This window comes from Prorops nasuta, unplaced genomic scaffold (genome assembly GCF_024137725.1).
Source record: "Prorops nasuta isolate Cenicafe-Biocafe unplaced genomic scaffold, Cenicafe_Pnas_1.2 PNAS00003, whole genome shotgun sequence".
Taxonomy (NCBI): Eukaryota; Metazoa; Arthropoda; class Insecta; order Hymenoptera; family Bethylidae; genus Prorops; species Prorops nasuta.
In genome coordinates, this window is record NW_027116800.1 from 793,666 (window position 1) to 810,012 (window position 16,347).

A 16,347-nucleotide genomic window follows, 5' to 3' on the forward strand; every position below is an offset into this window, starting at 1 on the left:
AAATGTGAACTGAGTATTTAAAGAAATTTCTATTAAGATAGATTGAAAACAAATAAAAGGTTTATTAATGTGTCGGAATGACTTTAAAGATAGATAAACGTTTCAAAGGAACAGCGGAATTTTGAATAAAGCAATGAGGCCTAGGCTTGACAATTCATAAAGAAATAGGATGTTAACAAAGGAGAAATACGAAACATAAATGAACTGTAGACAGAAGGGTTGACTTACAGTTACTATCGTTCTGGCATGCGAACGGTTCGAAACTTAGCAGAATGGTTCGGATGTAAAAATAGTGAATCGGGGTAGGGTCTGTTCTTCGACATATATATATATATATATATATATATATATATATTTAAATTTATTACCTTTTTTGCAAAACGTCGAAAGAAGAAATTGAGAAAAGCATAAAAGCAATTCGGAGCGTCTAATATTATTAGTATATTGCAGTATCTTCTGATAACATTGGTTTTCGATTCAAAAATAAAGTACCATAATGGACTAAAAGAATAGAAGAAGACAGTCTTGCAAACCATTGCAATTAATTAATGTTTTTCTCGGAAAAGACAGTTAAATACTAATCCAAGTCATTTATGTACAATAATAATCCCACAGTTCATGTGTTTGTAAAATCAAGGGCGAGACAAGTTTTTCAAAACATTAATTTTTCGCTTTACCCATCTGTTGGCATACTTTTCTAGAAGCTGCTGACGCTTCTTCGTCATGTTTTAATTTTCTATTACGTTTATTACATTCCTTTTGTATCAAAATTACACATAATTTATGTAATAATTGTTCTTTCAATAATATTTCATGGTTCTTACAGATGAACCATTCGTCAAAAGAAAATTCTTCAAGAATGAATGTTTTCAAACGCAAATAGACAAATATGTCATGTAATGAAATTCTTCGGTTTATTATAATTATTCCAGCTTCTATAATATCATTCAACTTATTGCCACGTAATAAACAAGCCTTACAAGCAGGACATGCTTTCTTTTGAAAGTACCTCATAATTTGTGCTTTAATATCGTGTAATAGTTGATAGTCGTATACAGTAAGTGGTAGAACATTGTTCTCAAACCTTCTGCTACTGGGGCCTTCGTCATATGTGATATTAACTGTTGGATCATCGACACTGCTAGAAATTTTTAGACAATAAATAATGAGGATAAGCCTTCCTTTTAACGGACAAACAAATGATCATGCTTCAAATTGTTGTGGAAATACAGTTTGCTGAGAAGCTCATTGAGAATGAAAATAGTAATATTGATAAGAGGAGCAATAGATATAACCGCGTTAACGATTTATAACATTACATTCTTAATTGTAAATGTTTTAAAAGAGCACGTACATAGCGAAGGTCTGTACCAAACTTTCTTATCTAATTCACATAATACTAAAAATACATTGACGTGCAAATATTTCAGCTTCAACTAATTGTTATGAATAGTTTTCATAGAGAGAAAAAAGTTGTTCCGCAGGAATAGGACCAAAAGGAATATAATTTATTAATTTCTTCATTCTCTTCGAGCATTACTTATTTATAATGGTAAATCTTTCTACAGGAAATTTTGGATGCTACTTTATCTGAGGTTTAATTAATAAACATTCATGGATGATATGTGTATTGTTTTTTATAACTGCAACATTGAGAACTTTTGATTGTAATATAAATTGGCTTAGTATCCGATAAAAGTAAATTATGTTTTTACTATTAATTACTTATATATCATTACTTCCAAGTATGTATAAGCTTCGATTAATGGAAATTATAATTAAAAATTTTCTACGACTTTAATAGACGTCATGAGCAGTTAGCGTGTCACAACGTTTATTCTCTACATTTACATAATTTTAAGCGGAGTAAGTCTATATTGGGTAAACAGTCTAAAAAGAAGCACCAGTAATAGAGCCTTCTAGGTCAGGTGTAACCCTTTTGAATTTTTTTATAATTTGTTGTTTTAAATATAGTACATTATGCAAAACAAACAAATTCAAACATTAGAAACTTGTCGTTGCCCACCACTCTAACTTTTTCTTTAACCGTACCTGGATTTCGGTCAATTGTCTCGCGGTCGCCTTACAATGCGTCACGGGTACAAGAGTGACAGAGATATTTTAACAACGCTCTCGGAAACCAAGCTGAAATGTGCAGAAAATTCAGAGCCTTCTTCATTATAATATAATAAAATGTAAACTGTAAGGTACCACTAATATATAAATAATCGTCCGGTTATCCTCGTGATTGGGCATATTTTCACCTTAAAATTACGCTTAATCTATTGATATTACTTTTACAAATGTTTAATTAATATTATAAAAATTAAAATTTTTGATTGGGCATTGGATGACTGGTTTATAAGGGTGCTACAATTTCGATCGGTTCATTGCCATTGGATTATACCACGGGACTCCATGCTACAACTGCTACATAACATAACGAGACATGGAAAAGTGATATGTAATAGCTAATTAGGGACCTTTAAATTATATTATGACCGATTACATTTCCCAGAGTATACTTCGTAAAAACAATATTGTGGTATTTAAAGAAATGAAGAAATACAATTTTGTATACATTCGAAAGTATTGGTTTCAAAATTTTGGTTTAAAACATGGTGTAACTTCAATGATGTATAATATTTTAAAGACACATTCTTGAGGATGACGGAAGAGCATCTGAGCTAAATCCTAAATAAGAGAATAAAAGAATATTCAGAACCAATATACTGATTATTTACTAAGAATATTAGAGTACTGGACTTTTAGTCCCAGTTTGGCCTGAAGAATGTGTCTTTGAAATATTAAGCATCATTGCTGTAACACCGTGTATAGTCTCTAAATCCTTTTAGAAAAACTCGAGCATCATGTAGATGACAGAATTCTGAAAAATTCTTAATAATGTAGAAAGTTATTGTATTCTTCAATTCTTGTGTCTATAGCATATACTGTGATTCAATGTACTACATTGTTGTAATTAAACATTCAACAAATTTGTATAAATTGATAAAACAAGTTTATATTTACTTTTCTATTTCTTGCGATGTATCTAAACCAAGAATATCTCGCAAAGAATCATCTAAATCATCTTCATCGATATGTAATTGCGGATAATCTACCTGGATTTCATGTTCAACGCCAGCAGCAGGAATATCCTGTGCAAACTGGTCATTGAAAAAATCTCGCTTGCCTAACAAGTCATCGCAGCCTACTAATTGATCCATGCCATCTACTTCGCAATTAGTTCCATCGATTCTTAAATTTGAATATCTTGTGAGTAAAACGGTTCGCCACGCAAATTCAAAATGGGCAACGGTAAGATGGTTATTGTCGCCTTGCTCGCTTTTCAAAAGACCAAACAAATTTTCTAAAGGATCTTGATTTAAGTAACGAAGGTTCAATTCCTGAAAACCCAATCTTTGCAAATCTATCCATAAATCATGAAAAACGAATAAATTGCTTAGCAAGACTTTAGGTGTTGGCGTATTTACAGCACTTCCGTCATAATGATAAAATTTTAAAGTTTCTGCTTTTAATCTATAGCTTGTCCATTTACGAATATGATCGGACGTCGCAGAAATTGGAGCTCTGGTCGAATTAGATTTTTTATCATTACTACTACTACCAAGAATAGAGTCAAACATTTCGTCTATCTCGTCAAATATTTCTGCTGTAATTTTTGCCGTGAAATTGTTTTCAGGATCGTTACTCCACATTTCTCTTAAACTTTCTGCTATTGACTTGCTGACTATCTGAGCAGATTTATTTACCTTCATCTTACTCCTTGAGGAAGGAAATAAATGGTCTTCTGTTAATTTCGTCATATTACCCTGACAATATGTATAAAATAACTTTACAACATCAGACCAATACCCAATCTTCCCACCCCAGTGTATCGTATTGCCAGGATATTGAGATTTAATGTTAATACCCTGAGTAGAAGAAGGGTGCTCTTTCAACCATTTTTCATATCTCCCCCTTAAAGATGTGACAAAAGTTTTAATAATGTGTGGAACATCTGCAATTATATATATTTTATGGTCGTAATTTGGGATTGTAAAGAAATTCCCTGATTGATGAACGTTTGTCTTCCGCGCAAGGTTAGCTAAGGCCTTTCTGTTCGGACCTCCTTGATCGGATACAACAGCAACAATGGTTAAGCCCATATCTATTAAATCTTTTATGGTAATTAACAATAAAGTTTCCAGCTCTGCGCCACTCATAGCCGATTTTGAATAATAATACGACAGAGGCTGTTTCCTTGGGGTATTTATACTTTGAATCATAAATACGAGAACATGATCCACCAAATCACTTTTACCACTAATAAAGCCGGATACGGAGGCCATCCCCTCTGTGTAAATCAACCTTCTTTTCAAGCATGTCTCGTCCATTGTAAGTACAAAAACTTTATCTAAACTACTTAGCCTAGCTACATTCTCTTTAATAGCATTGTATAAAATATCATTTTTACCTGGTTTTATAGGAAAACGTTTAATTGTTCGAGAAATGGTCTTTCTATCGGGCAATATCATGGTATTACCTAAAAATGTGTAGCACTTATTACTACGACGCTGAATATCAACAGCTAGCATTTTCTCGCCTTCTCCGTAACGACGTCCATGAATGTTTCGATTTTGGTTATGAATGTTCATTGACACTATTTCTCGAAGAGCTTTAGAATTTATATTACCATAGGAAGGTTGGTCTTGCAATTTCTTTTTCAATTCTTCGCATTCCTTCATTTTGTCAAAATACTTTTGTTGCATTACACAAAAATCATTATACGAATTTCGTAATTTCGTTAGCAGTATTTTAGTTTTCGGAGAGGGTGGCGTATCTAACGAAATGCCCGCGTCTTGTGCCACCTTTTTTATTGTCAATCGTTCAGTTGAATCTATATAAATTGAAAGTAATTATTATTAATAACAGCAGAATTCTTCTTAAATAATACCAAACAAATAAAGCGAAATATAATTCACATACTTGAAGGTCGCCTCTTTCTCTTGGTATTCGTATTTTCAATCATATTACTCTCAACTTTCTGCAGAATACGGTTATTAATAATTTCATAAATGTATATGTCTCGAGAAGGTCGAGTTAAAATTAATAGTATGTGACGCATTTGCATTATTGAAATAAATGGAGATTATATTATGAAGTATCACTTCCTTTTTATTATATAAGATTAAAAATTAACGCCTGCGTTCATATTTACATATTAGTGAAAACCCATACAGCATCCACATGACTAAATGATATCTTTACTATGTATCACATGACAGTTACTATAGAAGCCTCTCGCGTTAAGGTCGAAATTTGGCACCATAATTTATGAATCATTCGACTATGAGCGCTAACGTGGAGATTAATTTAGAAAGCGCCAAGAAGGAAAGATTGTAAGAGTGACGGAAGCGAGTGTCGTGTGCTGACAAGGAAACAATTACTATTATATAAGTGATCAGGACAGGTTAATCGGGGATTTGGAGAACAAATTTTGAAAATTTGTATAAAAATTACGCGAAATTTTTTTTCAATAGACAAACTGAAATCGGGCGAGTGGCTTTGTTTGGCAGGGGCTTATAGCAAGTCACCAGGATGGTTATAAGCTAACAGGTCGGTTAATCTATACAGATTGGACTTTGGGCGATTTTTATGGAGTGTACAAACAGCGAACAAGAAAGTAAAGATAGATTAAGCAATTCGGAGTGTTTTATGACAGGAATTTTGGCTGATACTGAAGAAAATGACGTTAGGACTATTTTGAAACCAACGCATTGTAAAAGAAAGATAATAAGCGTCGATTTAAAATTTTAATTTTAATAATTGCTAGGTTTTAAGATGGCTTAATGTATGTTTTTCCAAATTATATTGTCGAGAAAAGCCACGGCTCTTTCAGCCGTGTCTATAGAATATTTGTACCTTTAGAATTTGTAATGTTGATTTTTCTTTATTATAAAAAGTAATTTGTAGTTTTCAGTATTTTGTTTTAAAAGACTACATCCCTTGGAAAAATGAAGCGTTAAAAACGATTAGTTTGTAAGTGCTGTATGTGTATGAGAATAAATAAAAATATAATACGCATGCATGTATACCTCCGATGCAAAGGTACACAGTGATATAAAAAACCATTTGTTAATTACCTCAGGATATGTAATAACCGGCTCGTGATTGTCATTCAAATTATAATTTATGAATGATGTGGAAGGTTCATTATGCAAAATTCGACTTGCACACAAAGGAGCTTCGTCAGTATTTACAGGTGTATTTACAAGTGGTATCTCAGCAGCTTTAAGAATGCGCAAAGAAATTGTTTACTTGAAATAGTTAAATAGAAATAACGTAAAGATTAAGAGAAGGCAAAGACAGGACAAAATTGTATTATTAATGTTCGCGTTCAGTTATTTGACATAAGTTTGTACAGTCAATTTAATTTTCTGTTCATCCGAAATGAGCTATTACGATAAATTTATTTAACATTTGATGTACAAAGCGATAAAAAAATTGTATGATTCAGCAGATTTAATTACGTCAGTAAACCAATTGAATATTAATGTTACATTCGCGACTATCATACTTCTTGTTTACCCTAATGAGTTTACATTATTAACGTTTTCAAAATTATCTAGTTACCTTCATTAACAACATTTGAATTAATTGTTATGAACTCTGCTACTTGTTCGTCACTTAAAGATTGTGCCCCGTGTACAATCGGATATGCTGTGCTCACAAGTCGTTTTCCAGCTTGCGTACATTTATAATCAGTAACATTAAAGTGACAGCTGCAAACAAAGCGGCTTCTTGAAAGGAAACTGATGGGTAAGCAAATTAGGTCTTCATTGCCAACAATTTGTATCCATCTTTTGCATCTGTTTTTAAAAATTTAGTAATCATAATGAATTTTTTTAAAGTACAAACACTAATATTGCATGCAGAAAACAATTAAATATTGACAAAGTGACTAATATTATAGTGTCATTGATTAAAATTTCTAAAAAAACTATATATACTAAAATCTTAGTTAACTCTATTCTGTGAACTCTGCATGTGCTGCTTGAAGTTAGTCTCTTTTCATGCTTTAACCACTATCTCTCTCAGCCCTGGAGGAACAGACTTTTCTATTTCATTGCGTATTCTTATTTCTAAATATTATTAAAACCGCATTATTATTTTTTCAAATTTCTTTCAGAACTTTATGTGACCTATTAATTTAAAATTGTACGTATATAGGTCTATAATATGCACGTACACTCTGGGAAATTGAATCGTTCCGAAATGTCAAACGAAATTAAATAGGCCTAAGTTAGCTGGTGGACAAGATTTTTCCTCGTTGCACAGCTTACCTGCTACACCACTGAGTCCCAAGCAATAAACAGAGGGCAATAAACCGACCGAAAATGACTAACCCTTATATACCTGCACTCGAATGATCAATCAAAAATTCTAATTTTAATATTATTAATTAAACATTCTTAAAACTGGTATCAAAACATTGCTTTTATTTTTAAGATGAGAATGAGCCCAAACACGAGGCTAATCGTACGATTATTTCTGTATTAGGTGTATCCTATATATATATATATATATAATTCATATTTTATTAAATTCTAATGAAACTCTGTTTTATTTTGTATTTGTGTTACTTAGTAAATTAAAATATATATAAAACAAAATAGCAGAAAGGATCGACTAACAATTATCGGAGTTAATACGATGTCAATGAAAATAGGAATTTTTCAACCTTCAAGAAAGGGCGAAATATAAATTATGTACAAAAATATTATTAAATAATGGATAAACATTTATTTCATTTAAATATATATGTAATTAAAAGATATGCGTAAATACTTTAAAGTCCTATCTAAATTTCTCAAAAAAAAAGTTTTATTAGATTTAATTAATTCGAGAACTGCAAGATAAATCTAATACAGAAATAATCGTCCAATTAGCCTCGTGTTTAGGCTCATTCTCATCTTAAAAATAAAAGCAATGTATTGATAACAGTTTTAAAAATGTTTAATTAATAATATTAAAATTAGAATTTTTGATTGATCATTCGAGTGTAGGTATATAAGGGTTAGTCATTTTCGGTCGGTTTATTGCCCTCTGTTTATTGCTTGGGATTCGGTGGTATAGCAGGTAAGCTATGCAACGAGGAAAAATCTTGTCCATCAGCTAACTTAGGCCTATTTAATTTCGTTTGACATTTCGGAACGATTCAATTTCCCAGAGTGTATATGCGTAACGAGCAGGCATGCTATGTCGCTCAAAGCTACAGCTGCATGCAATTTCAATTTGAAATATATAGTAAACTACTGAATGCAATTAAAAAATAATAGAAGGGTTTACGAAAGGTCTTGAGATATGGTACAGGAATGTGTGATATAGGCTAGCGATGTCCATTTAAAAAGGAAAAAAAAGGAATAACTACATTTAGATCTTTCTATAATTCAAATAATTAATGGCAAAAAATAAAAAGAAAGTCACATTAAAGGGACACATTTAGAACTGTGAACATAGAGATAACGTTTTCAATTGATGGAATCATTGAACAGATTTTTTCACAAAAACCTATATTATGGCTTCCCCTCTGTACACAGGGACTGTCAAATAAAGTGATCTAGTGTCCGAAAGCGAAAGAGTCGCGATGAAAATCAATAGGCGTATCATTGATTGATGATACATAAAGAAGTGAACAAGCGGCTCGTTACGTTTCTTCTTCACTAATACAGCTTCGCGGAATAAGCAACATGTTTTTATCAATGTAATAATCGGTGAAATTAGAGTAAGAGAAAGATAGTGTGCAATTATTTCTCTCTCTTTCTTTCCCTCCCTCTCTCTTATTCACATGTACATACAGAAACCTTCAAATATTAACTGTGTTATATTCAACAAAGGTAAAAATAAACCTACTACTGTGTGTATATGTTTGAAATTCAAAAAAAGGCTAGAAAAAAGAGTACCCTAATTCCTTTTCACTCTGAGTCCATCAATTGTTAGAATAGCAATTGAAAATATTTCATTGCGTGTGGAAGTAGGAATGATAGAGGGAAGAACAAGTTAGTTATGCATTTCTCTGTCTATCATTAATGAATCGTGCGCCAATATCCGCCATTAGGAATTATACGCTTTGAAAAGCTGGATAATTTTTTCTACATAATTTTAGGTCATGCTATATATATATATATATATTAATCCCCTAACCTTTGAAGATCACGTGGAAAACGGAAGAAAGTGCAATTCTCTTTTCCCTGCTTATGACCGCATAATGTAATACAGCACACTGATCGAGTCATGCTGTCCAAATTTCTGAAGTAATTGGTTGATAAATGATAAGAATCCTTTCCTGTGTTAGCCTGTTCAGTTGAAAAATCCTGTATTTAATAATTCTGAAATTATTCTAGAAGTGTAGCCTAATAGTATTGAAAAAATTAATAAAAACCAATTTGTAAACACTTTATGACGCATGTTTATTACATATTAAGGCGATTCATAATAAAATGAATGAAGCAATTCCATCCACAGAAAATTTCATGTATCATAGCATCTTATTAATTTTAATAGTCTCATTGGCTCTTGATAATAAATATATTATTCTCAGCAAAAGCCTGTAGGGATGATGAGTTTCAAAGGTTTTTGTTTTTACTGATAGATATGTAATGAATTTTCAATCGGATAAACACGTGAACAGAGAAAATGACAAGCAATTTGCAATTTTAATTCCAGTACCGAATAACGAGGATGTAATTAGAATTTTGTGGACACTTGTTTTAAAAAAACTATTTCTAACATATACTAAAAACTCATTTCATACTACAAGTTCTGTTCCCTCTATACCCATACAGGACCAAATGACTTAAAGATATCTTTTAAACATAATTTAGTCAATTGGATGACTAAAATAAGATTATAAGAGAACTTTTAGTCAAGTGTGCTGTAGAGGTATTATTAATGGGATATATCACCAAAATAAACCAAATAAATCTGATAAGTTTAACCAGTTAAAATGAAAAGTTTTACCAACTTAATTTGCACTACAAGGATATCAGCTATACTATACTACCAAAATATTTTTACAAGTTTGTCCAGAATATAAAATAGCTCTTTCAGTAAATATATGAACAATGTATAAGATAAAATATGTTACTGCATTCGAATAAAAATTCTGAGTTATTCCACAAGTTCACTATATGTGGGTAATTGCAATGGGTATGAAATGTCCTTTCGTAATAAGAATGCCTTTGGCACCACAAGTTCTGTCAACTGTATTATGTCATTGGGAGAATACGCATGTTTCACCAAAAAGATTTGACAAGTTGAAAATGCTAATATGATACTTTTACCAATTTAATTTACTTTTTAAAAATATCAGATATATATTAGTAAAAATTCTGTAAAAGTTGGACTCCAATATAATACATTACTTTGTGCAAATGTATGAACAATGTATAAGATAAAAATAAATGTTACTTCATTCGAATAAAAATTCTGAGTTATTCCACAAGTTCACTATATGTGGGTAATTGCAATGGGTATGAAATGTCCTTTCGTAATAAGAATGCCTTTGGCACCACAAGTTCTGGCCACTATATTATGTCATTGGGAGAATACGCATGTTTCACCAAAAAGATTTGACAAGTTTAAAATGCTAATATGATACTTTTACCAATTTAATTTACTTTTTAAAAATATCAGATATATATTAGTAAAAATTCTGTAAAAGTTGGACTCCAATATAATACATTACTTTGTGCAAATGTATGAACAATGTATAAGATAAAAATAAATGTTACTTCATTCGAATAAAAATTCTGAGTTATTCCACAAGTTCACTATATGTGGGTAATTGCAATGGGTATGAAATATCCTTTCGTAATAAGAATGCCTTTGGCACCACAAGTTCTGGCCACTATATTATGTCATTGGGAGAATACGCATGTTTCACCAAAAAGATTTGACAAGTTTAAAATGCTAATATGATACTTTTACCAATTTAATTTACTTTTTAAAAATATCAGATATATATTAGTAAAAATTCTGTAAAAGTTGGACTCCAATATAATACATTACTTTGTGCAAATGTATGAACAATGTATAAGATAAAAATAAATGTTACTTCATTCGAATAAAAATTCTGAGTTATTCCACAAGTTCACTATATGTGGGTAATTGCAATGGGTATGAAATATCCTTTCGTAATAAGAATGCCTTTGGCACCACAAGTTCTGGCCACTATATTATGTCATTGGGAGAATACGCATGTTTCACCAAAAAGATTTGACAAGTTTAAAATGCTAATATGATACTTTTACCAATTTAATTTACTTTTTAAAAATATCAGATATATATTAGTAAAAATTCTGTAAAAGTTGGACTCCAATATAATACATTACTTTGTGCAAATGTATGAACAATGTATAAGATAAAAATAAATGTTACTTCATTCGAATAAAAATTCTGAGTTATTCCACAAGTTCACTATATGTGGGTAATTGCAATGGGTATGAAATATCCTTTCGTAATAAGAATGCCTTTGGCACCACAAGTTCTGGCCACTATATTATGTCATTGGGAGAATACGCATGTTTCACCAAAAAGATTTGACAAGTTTAAAATGCTAATATGATACTTTTACCAATTTAATTTACTTTTTAAAAATATCAGATATATATTAGTAAAAATTCTGTAAAAGTTGGACTCCAATATAATACATTACTTTGTGCAAATGTATGAACAATGTATAAGATAAAAATAAATGTTACTTCATTCGAATAAAAATTCTGAGTTATTCCACAAGTTCACTATATGTGGGTAATTGCAATGGGTATGAAATATCCTTTCGTAATAAGAATGCCTTTGGCACCACAAGTTCTGGCCACTATATTATGTCATTGGGAGAATACGCATGTTTCACCAAAAAGATTTGACAAGTTTAAAATGCTAATATGATACTTTTACCAATTTAATTTACTTTTTAAAAATATCAGATATATATTAGTAAAAATTCTGTAAAAGTTGGACTCCAATATAATACATTACTTTGTGCAAATGTATGAACAATGTATAAGATAAAAATAAATGTTACTTCATTCGAATAAAAATTCTGAGTTATTCCACAAGTTCACTATATGTGGGTAATTGCAATGGGTATGAAATATCCTTTCGTAATAAGAATGCCTTTGGCACCACAAGTTCTGGCCACTATATTATGTCATTGGGAGAATACGCATGTTTCACCAAAAAGATTTGACAAGTTTAAAATGCTAATATGATACTTTTACCAATTTAATTTACTTTTTAAAAATATCAGATATATATTAGTAAAAATTCTGTAAAAGTTGGACTCCAATATAATACATTACTTTGTGCAAATGTATGAACAATGTATAAGATAAAAATAAATGTTACTTCATTCGAATAAAAATTCTGAGTTATTCCACAAGTTCACTATATGTGGGTAATTGCAATGGGTATGAAATATCCTTTCGTAATAAGAATGCCTTTGGCACCACAAGTTCTGGCCACTATATTATGTCATTGGGAGAATACGCATGTTTCACCAAAAAGATTTGACAAGTTTAAAATGCTAATATGATACTTTTACCAATTTAATTTACTTTTTAAAAATATCAGATATATATTAGTAAAAATTCTGTAAAAGTTGGACTCCAATATAATACATTACTTTGTGCAAATGTATGAACAATGTATAAGATAAAAATAAATGTTACTTCATTCGAATAAAAATTCTGAGTTATTCCACAAGTTCACTATATGTGGGTAATTGCAATGGGTATGAAATATCCTTTCGTAATAAGAATGCCTTTGGCACCACAAGTTCTGGCCACTATATTATGTCATTGGGAGAATACGCATGTTTCACCAAAAAGATTTGACAAGTTTAAAATGCTAATATGATACTTTTACCAATTTAATTTACTTTTTAAAAATATCAGATATATATTAGTAAAAATTCTGTAAAAGTTGGACTCCAATATAATACATTACTTTGTGCAAATGTATGAACAATGTATAAGATAAAAATAAATGTTACTTCATTCGAATAAAAATTCTGAGTTATTCCACAAGTTCACTATATGTGGGTAATTGCAATGGGTATGAAATGTCCTTTCGTAATAAGAATGCCTTTGGCACCACAAGTTCTGGCCACTATATTATGTCATTGGGAGAATACGCATGTTTCACCAAAAAGATTTGACAAGTTGAAAATACTAATATGATACTTTTACCAATTTAATTTACTTTTTAAAAATATCAGGTATATATTAGTAAAAATTCTGTAAAAGTTGGACTCCAATATAATACATTACTTTGTGCAAATGTATGAACAATGTATAAGATAAAAATAAATGTTACTTCATTCGAATAAAAATTCTGAGTTATTCCACAAGTTCACTATATGTGGGTAATTGCAATGGGTATGAAATGTCCTTTCGTAATAAGAATGCCTTTGGCACCACAAGTTCTGTCAACTGTATTATGTCATTGGGAGAATACGCATGTTTCACCAAAAAGATTTGACAAGTTGAAAATACTAATATGAAACTTTTACCAATTTAATTGCCTTTTTAAAAATATCAGGTATATATTAGTAAAAATTCTGTAAAAGTTGGACTCCAATATAATACATTACTTTGTGCAAATGTATGAACAATATATAAGATAAAAATAAATGTTACTGCATTCGAATAAAAATTCTGACTTAACCAATATTTAAATAGAAAGAATATAAAATTTCTGACCTTCTTTTACCAATCAATTGAATATTTTTAATATTCCTCCTGGCTGCTGAACGAAAACTGGTGATGGCAATAAATAACTTCTTCACAGAATATAACTTAACTGGAACAAACTGTAGTCGTTACACAGATTTCCCGCCAATTTCGTACACTTCCACAAATTTTCAAATTTCTAAGGTAAACTTAATCTGATGTAAACATCAGCAAATCAGGCAGTATGCTGTCGGTCCAGTAGAACGATTAAAACATTTAGAGCCATCAAAATCTGTATGCTTGCGCCATCTGCTATAAATCGAACAAACTATAGTAAGCAAAACGCACTTTACTCTGTAACCAATTTTAAAGATATACTATCACGCCACCTATGAAGTGCTGCCAATTATCAGCCTTAATATTAGTTAAATTCTTAGGTTGGCTAAAGATTGCCTTCGAGCTCTGAGGGACAGATAAGAAAGGGTGGGGGTAGCTGAGTGTCCTACCCCTGCTCTGCAGTAGCAACGTAGCAAGCACTGCAGTCTGCAAGCAGTATACTACTAGCAGTAGTAGTGCGGCCGCCGTTCTGAGACTATATAGTTAAGTTGGCATATATGTATATAAATTGAAATCAATAAAAATACATTCCTATTATATTTACAGATTTTAATTGCAGTTAGTAAAGTAATTTGTATAATAATATTAATTCAAAATGCTAAACTTCCGTAAGTAAATGATAAGTACAAACTTGCTTAAGTTATTATATCAACCGCGCCAATTCAAATGAAGCAGACCATTTAAATGAATGGCGATTGCTTCCGGTTTTTATTTAAGTTCTTTAATGATATCTCTATGAAAAGTGCTGTAGTTTTTTCATTATAGGATTATGTTTATTAAAAACTTATATTTACGTTGAGACATTTTTCTTTAAATTCACTGATGTTTTTAATAAATAATTAGAAAATTAGTGATTATTATTATTATGCTCCATTGGCAAGGTAGCTGGTGGTGAAACGTTTGAGAGAATGTCAGTTTGGTTATGTTTGTTTGCATTTTGTAAAAATTCTTTACACTACATTTCCTAGTAAAAAATATGTGTGGTAAGTTATTTGTTTTTTAGAGTATAAAAGTTAACAAAAAGTAATATATTTTTTTAAATTATTATCTGTTATGTTTGTCTAGAAGTTGAAACAAATCTCTTAATCATTGTTTTGGATGTAAATCCAGCCCAAAGGATTGTAAGGCAAGAAACCAGAATATTAACACAATGCTTAGATTCAACTATTGTTTTTGCAAATGCTCATCTTATGCAATCATGTAATAATCGACTTGCTGTTATGACATGTCATGGACATGGTTGTAAATTTTTGTATCCCCAGAAGAATTCTTCTGATATACGTCAAATCGATGGACAATATGAAAAATTTACAGTTGTGGAGCATACAGTTAGGCAGCAGTTGCAACAAGTTATTAATGAAATACCTATAGATAAACCATTAAATGTAGAAAGCTTAATATCAGGTGCTTTGTCAATGGCATTATGTTATATATCAAGATTGGAACATGAGAAAGTTCCTGGTGAAAAGCTATGTCCAAGAATACTAGTGATATCTGCAAGCTCTGACTCAGCAACACAATACATGAATTACATGAATATATTTTTTACTGCTCAAAAAATGGTAAGTTATATGTAAGTAATTATTTTATACTTTATGAACACTCTAAATTTTTAAAAATACTATTTACTCAGGGTGTCATACTAGATGTGTGCAGTTTAGATCAAGAATTAACATTGTTGGAACAAGGATGTGATATTACTGGTGGGAATTATCTAAAGATCCCTCAATTAGCAGGATTGTTACAGTATTTATTGGTAGGTTTATTTATTAAACTTTTTATTATATTTCCAAGCAAGAGAGAGATCATTAAATATAAATAATCTACTAGCCCATAGTATAATTCATAATAAGAGTTATCATATATGAGTCTGGTCTGCTTTATGTCTTTGATTATGATCAAATTTTTTAAACTAGTAAATTTATTAAATTAAATGTTACTTAATTTTCAGTGGGTTTTTCTGCCAGATCCAAGTGTGCGCTCCAAATTAATATTACCTCCACCTGTAAAGGTAGACTATCGTGCTGCATGTTTTTGTCACCAGGACCTTGTTGACATTGGTTATGTTTGTTCAGTATGCTTATCAAGTAAGAAATAGTTTACTTTTTATTTAATATTAGTATATTATAATTATTAAATGATAAAATTACTATTTTTTCAGTTTTTTGTAAATTTAGTCCAATTTGTACTACTTGTCAGTAAGTATAATTTTATTTTCAATAGTCAAGTATTCAACCATTTTTTATAAACTAAGTGTCATTTTATTTGCAGCACTGTTTTCAAAATACCAGGCCCTATACCTATGAAGATAAAAAAAAGAAAAAAACTGTAAATCTCGCGTCCATTAAATCATATTAATTTCATTAAAATATTATTTAAAAGTAATCATATATTTACTATAGATTTAATGTATGAACAATTTTGTAAAATATTAACTTTTTTTTACACAAAAACATCATATTTAGAATAAAAATTGAAAAAGAAACTAAAAAAA

At 30.5% G+C, this 16,347-nt stretch overlaps 1 protein-coding gene across 1 annotated transcript; it reads left to right on the forward strand.

Moving 5' to 3' along the window:
- Positions 1–14,283: 14,283 nt before the first annotated feature.
- On the forward strand, positions 14,284–16,341 carry Tfb4 (transcription factor B4). Its single transcript, XM_066724868.1, has 6 exons — positions 14,284–14,836; positions 14,919–15,415; positions 15,487–15,609; positions 15,805–15,940; positions 16,015–16,051; positions 16,125–16,341. The coding sequence occupies exons 1-6, from the start codon at positions 14,830–14,832 to the stop codon at positions 16,183–16,185; spliced, it is 861 nt and encodes a 286-aa protein (XP_066580965.1). The 5' UTR covers positions 14,284–14,829; the 3' UTR covers positions 16,186–16,341.
- Positions 16,342–16,347: the final 6 nt, after the last annotated feature.

What these genes read in the sequence shown, in the direction of transcription:
- Tfb4 (XM_066724868.1), top strand. An exon ending in TTTTTACTGCTCAAAAAATG is followed by an intron (nt 15,416 to 15,486) that starts GTAAGTTATATG and finishes CTATTTACTCAG; the next exon opens with GGTGTCATACTAGATGTGTG. An exon ending in GATTGTTACAGTATTTATTG is followed by an intron (nt 15,610 to 15,804) that starts GTAGGTTTATTT and finishes CTTAATTTTCAG; the next exon opens with TGGGTTTTTCTGCCAGATCC.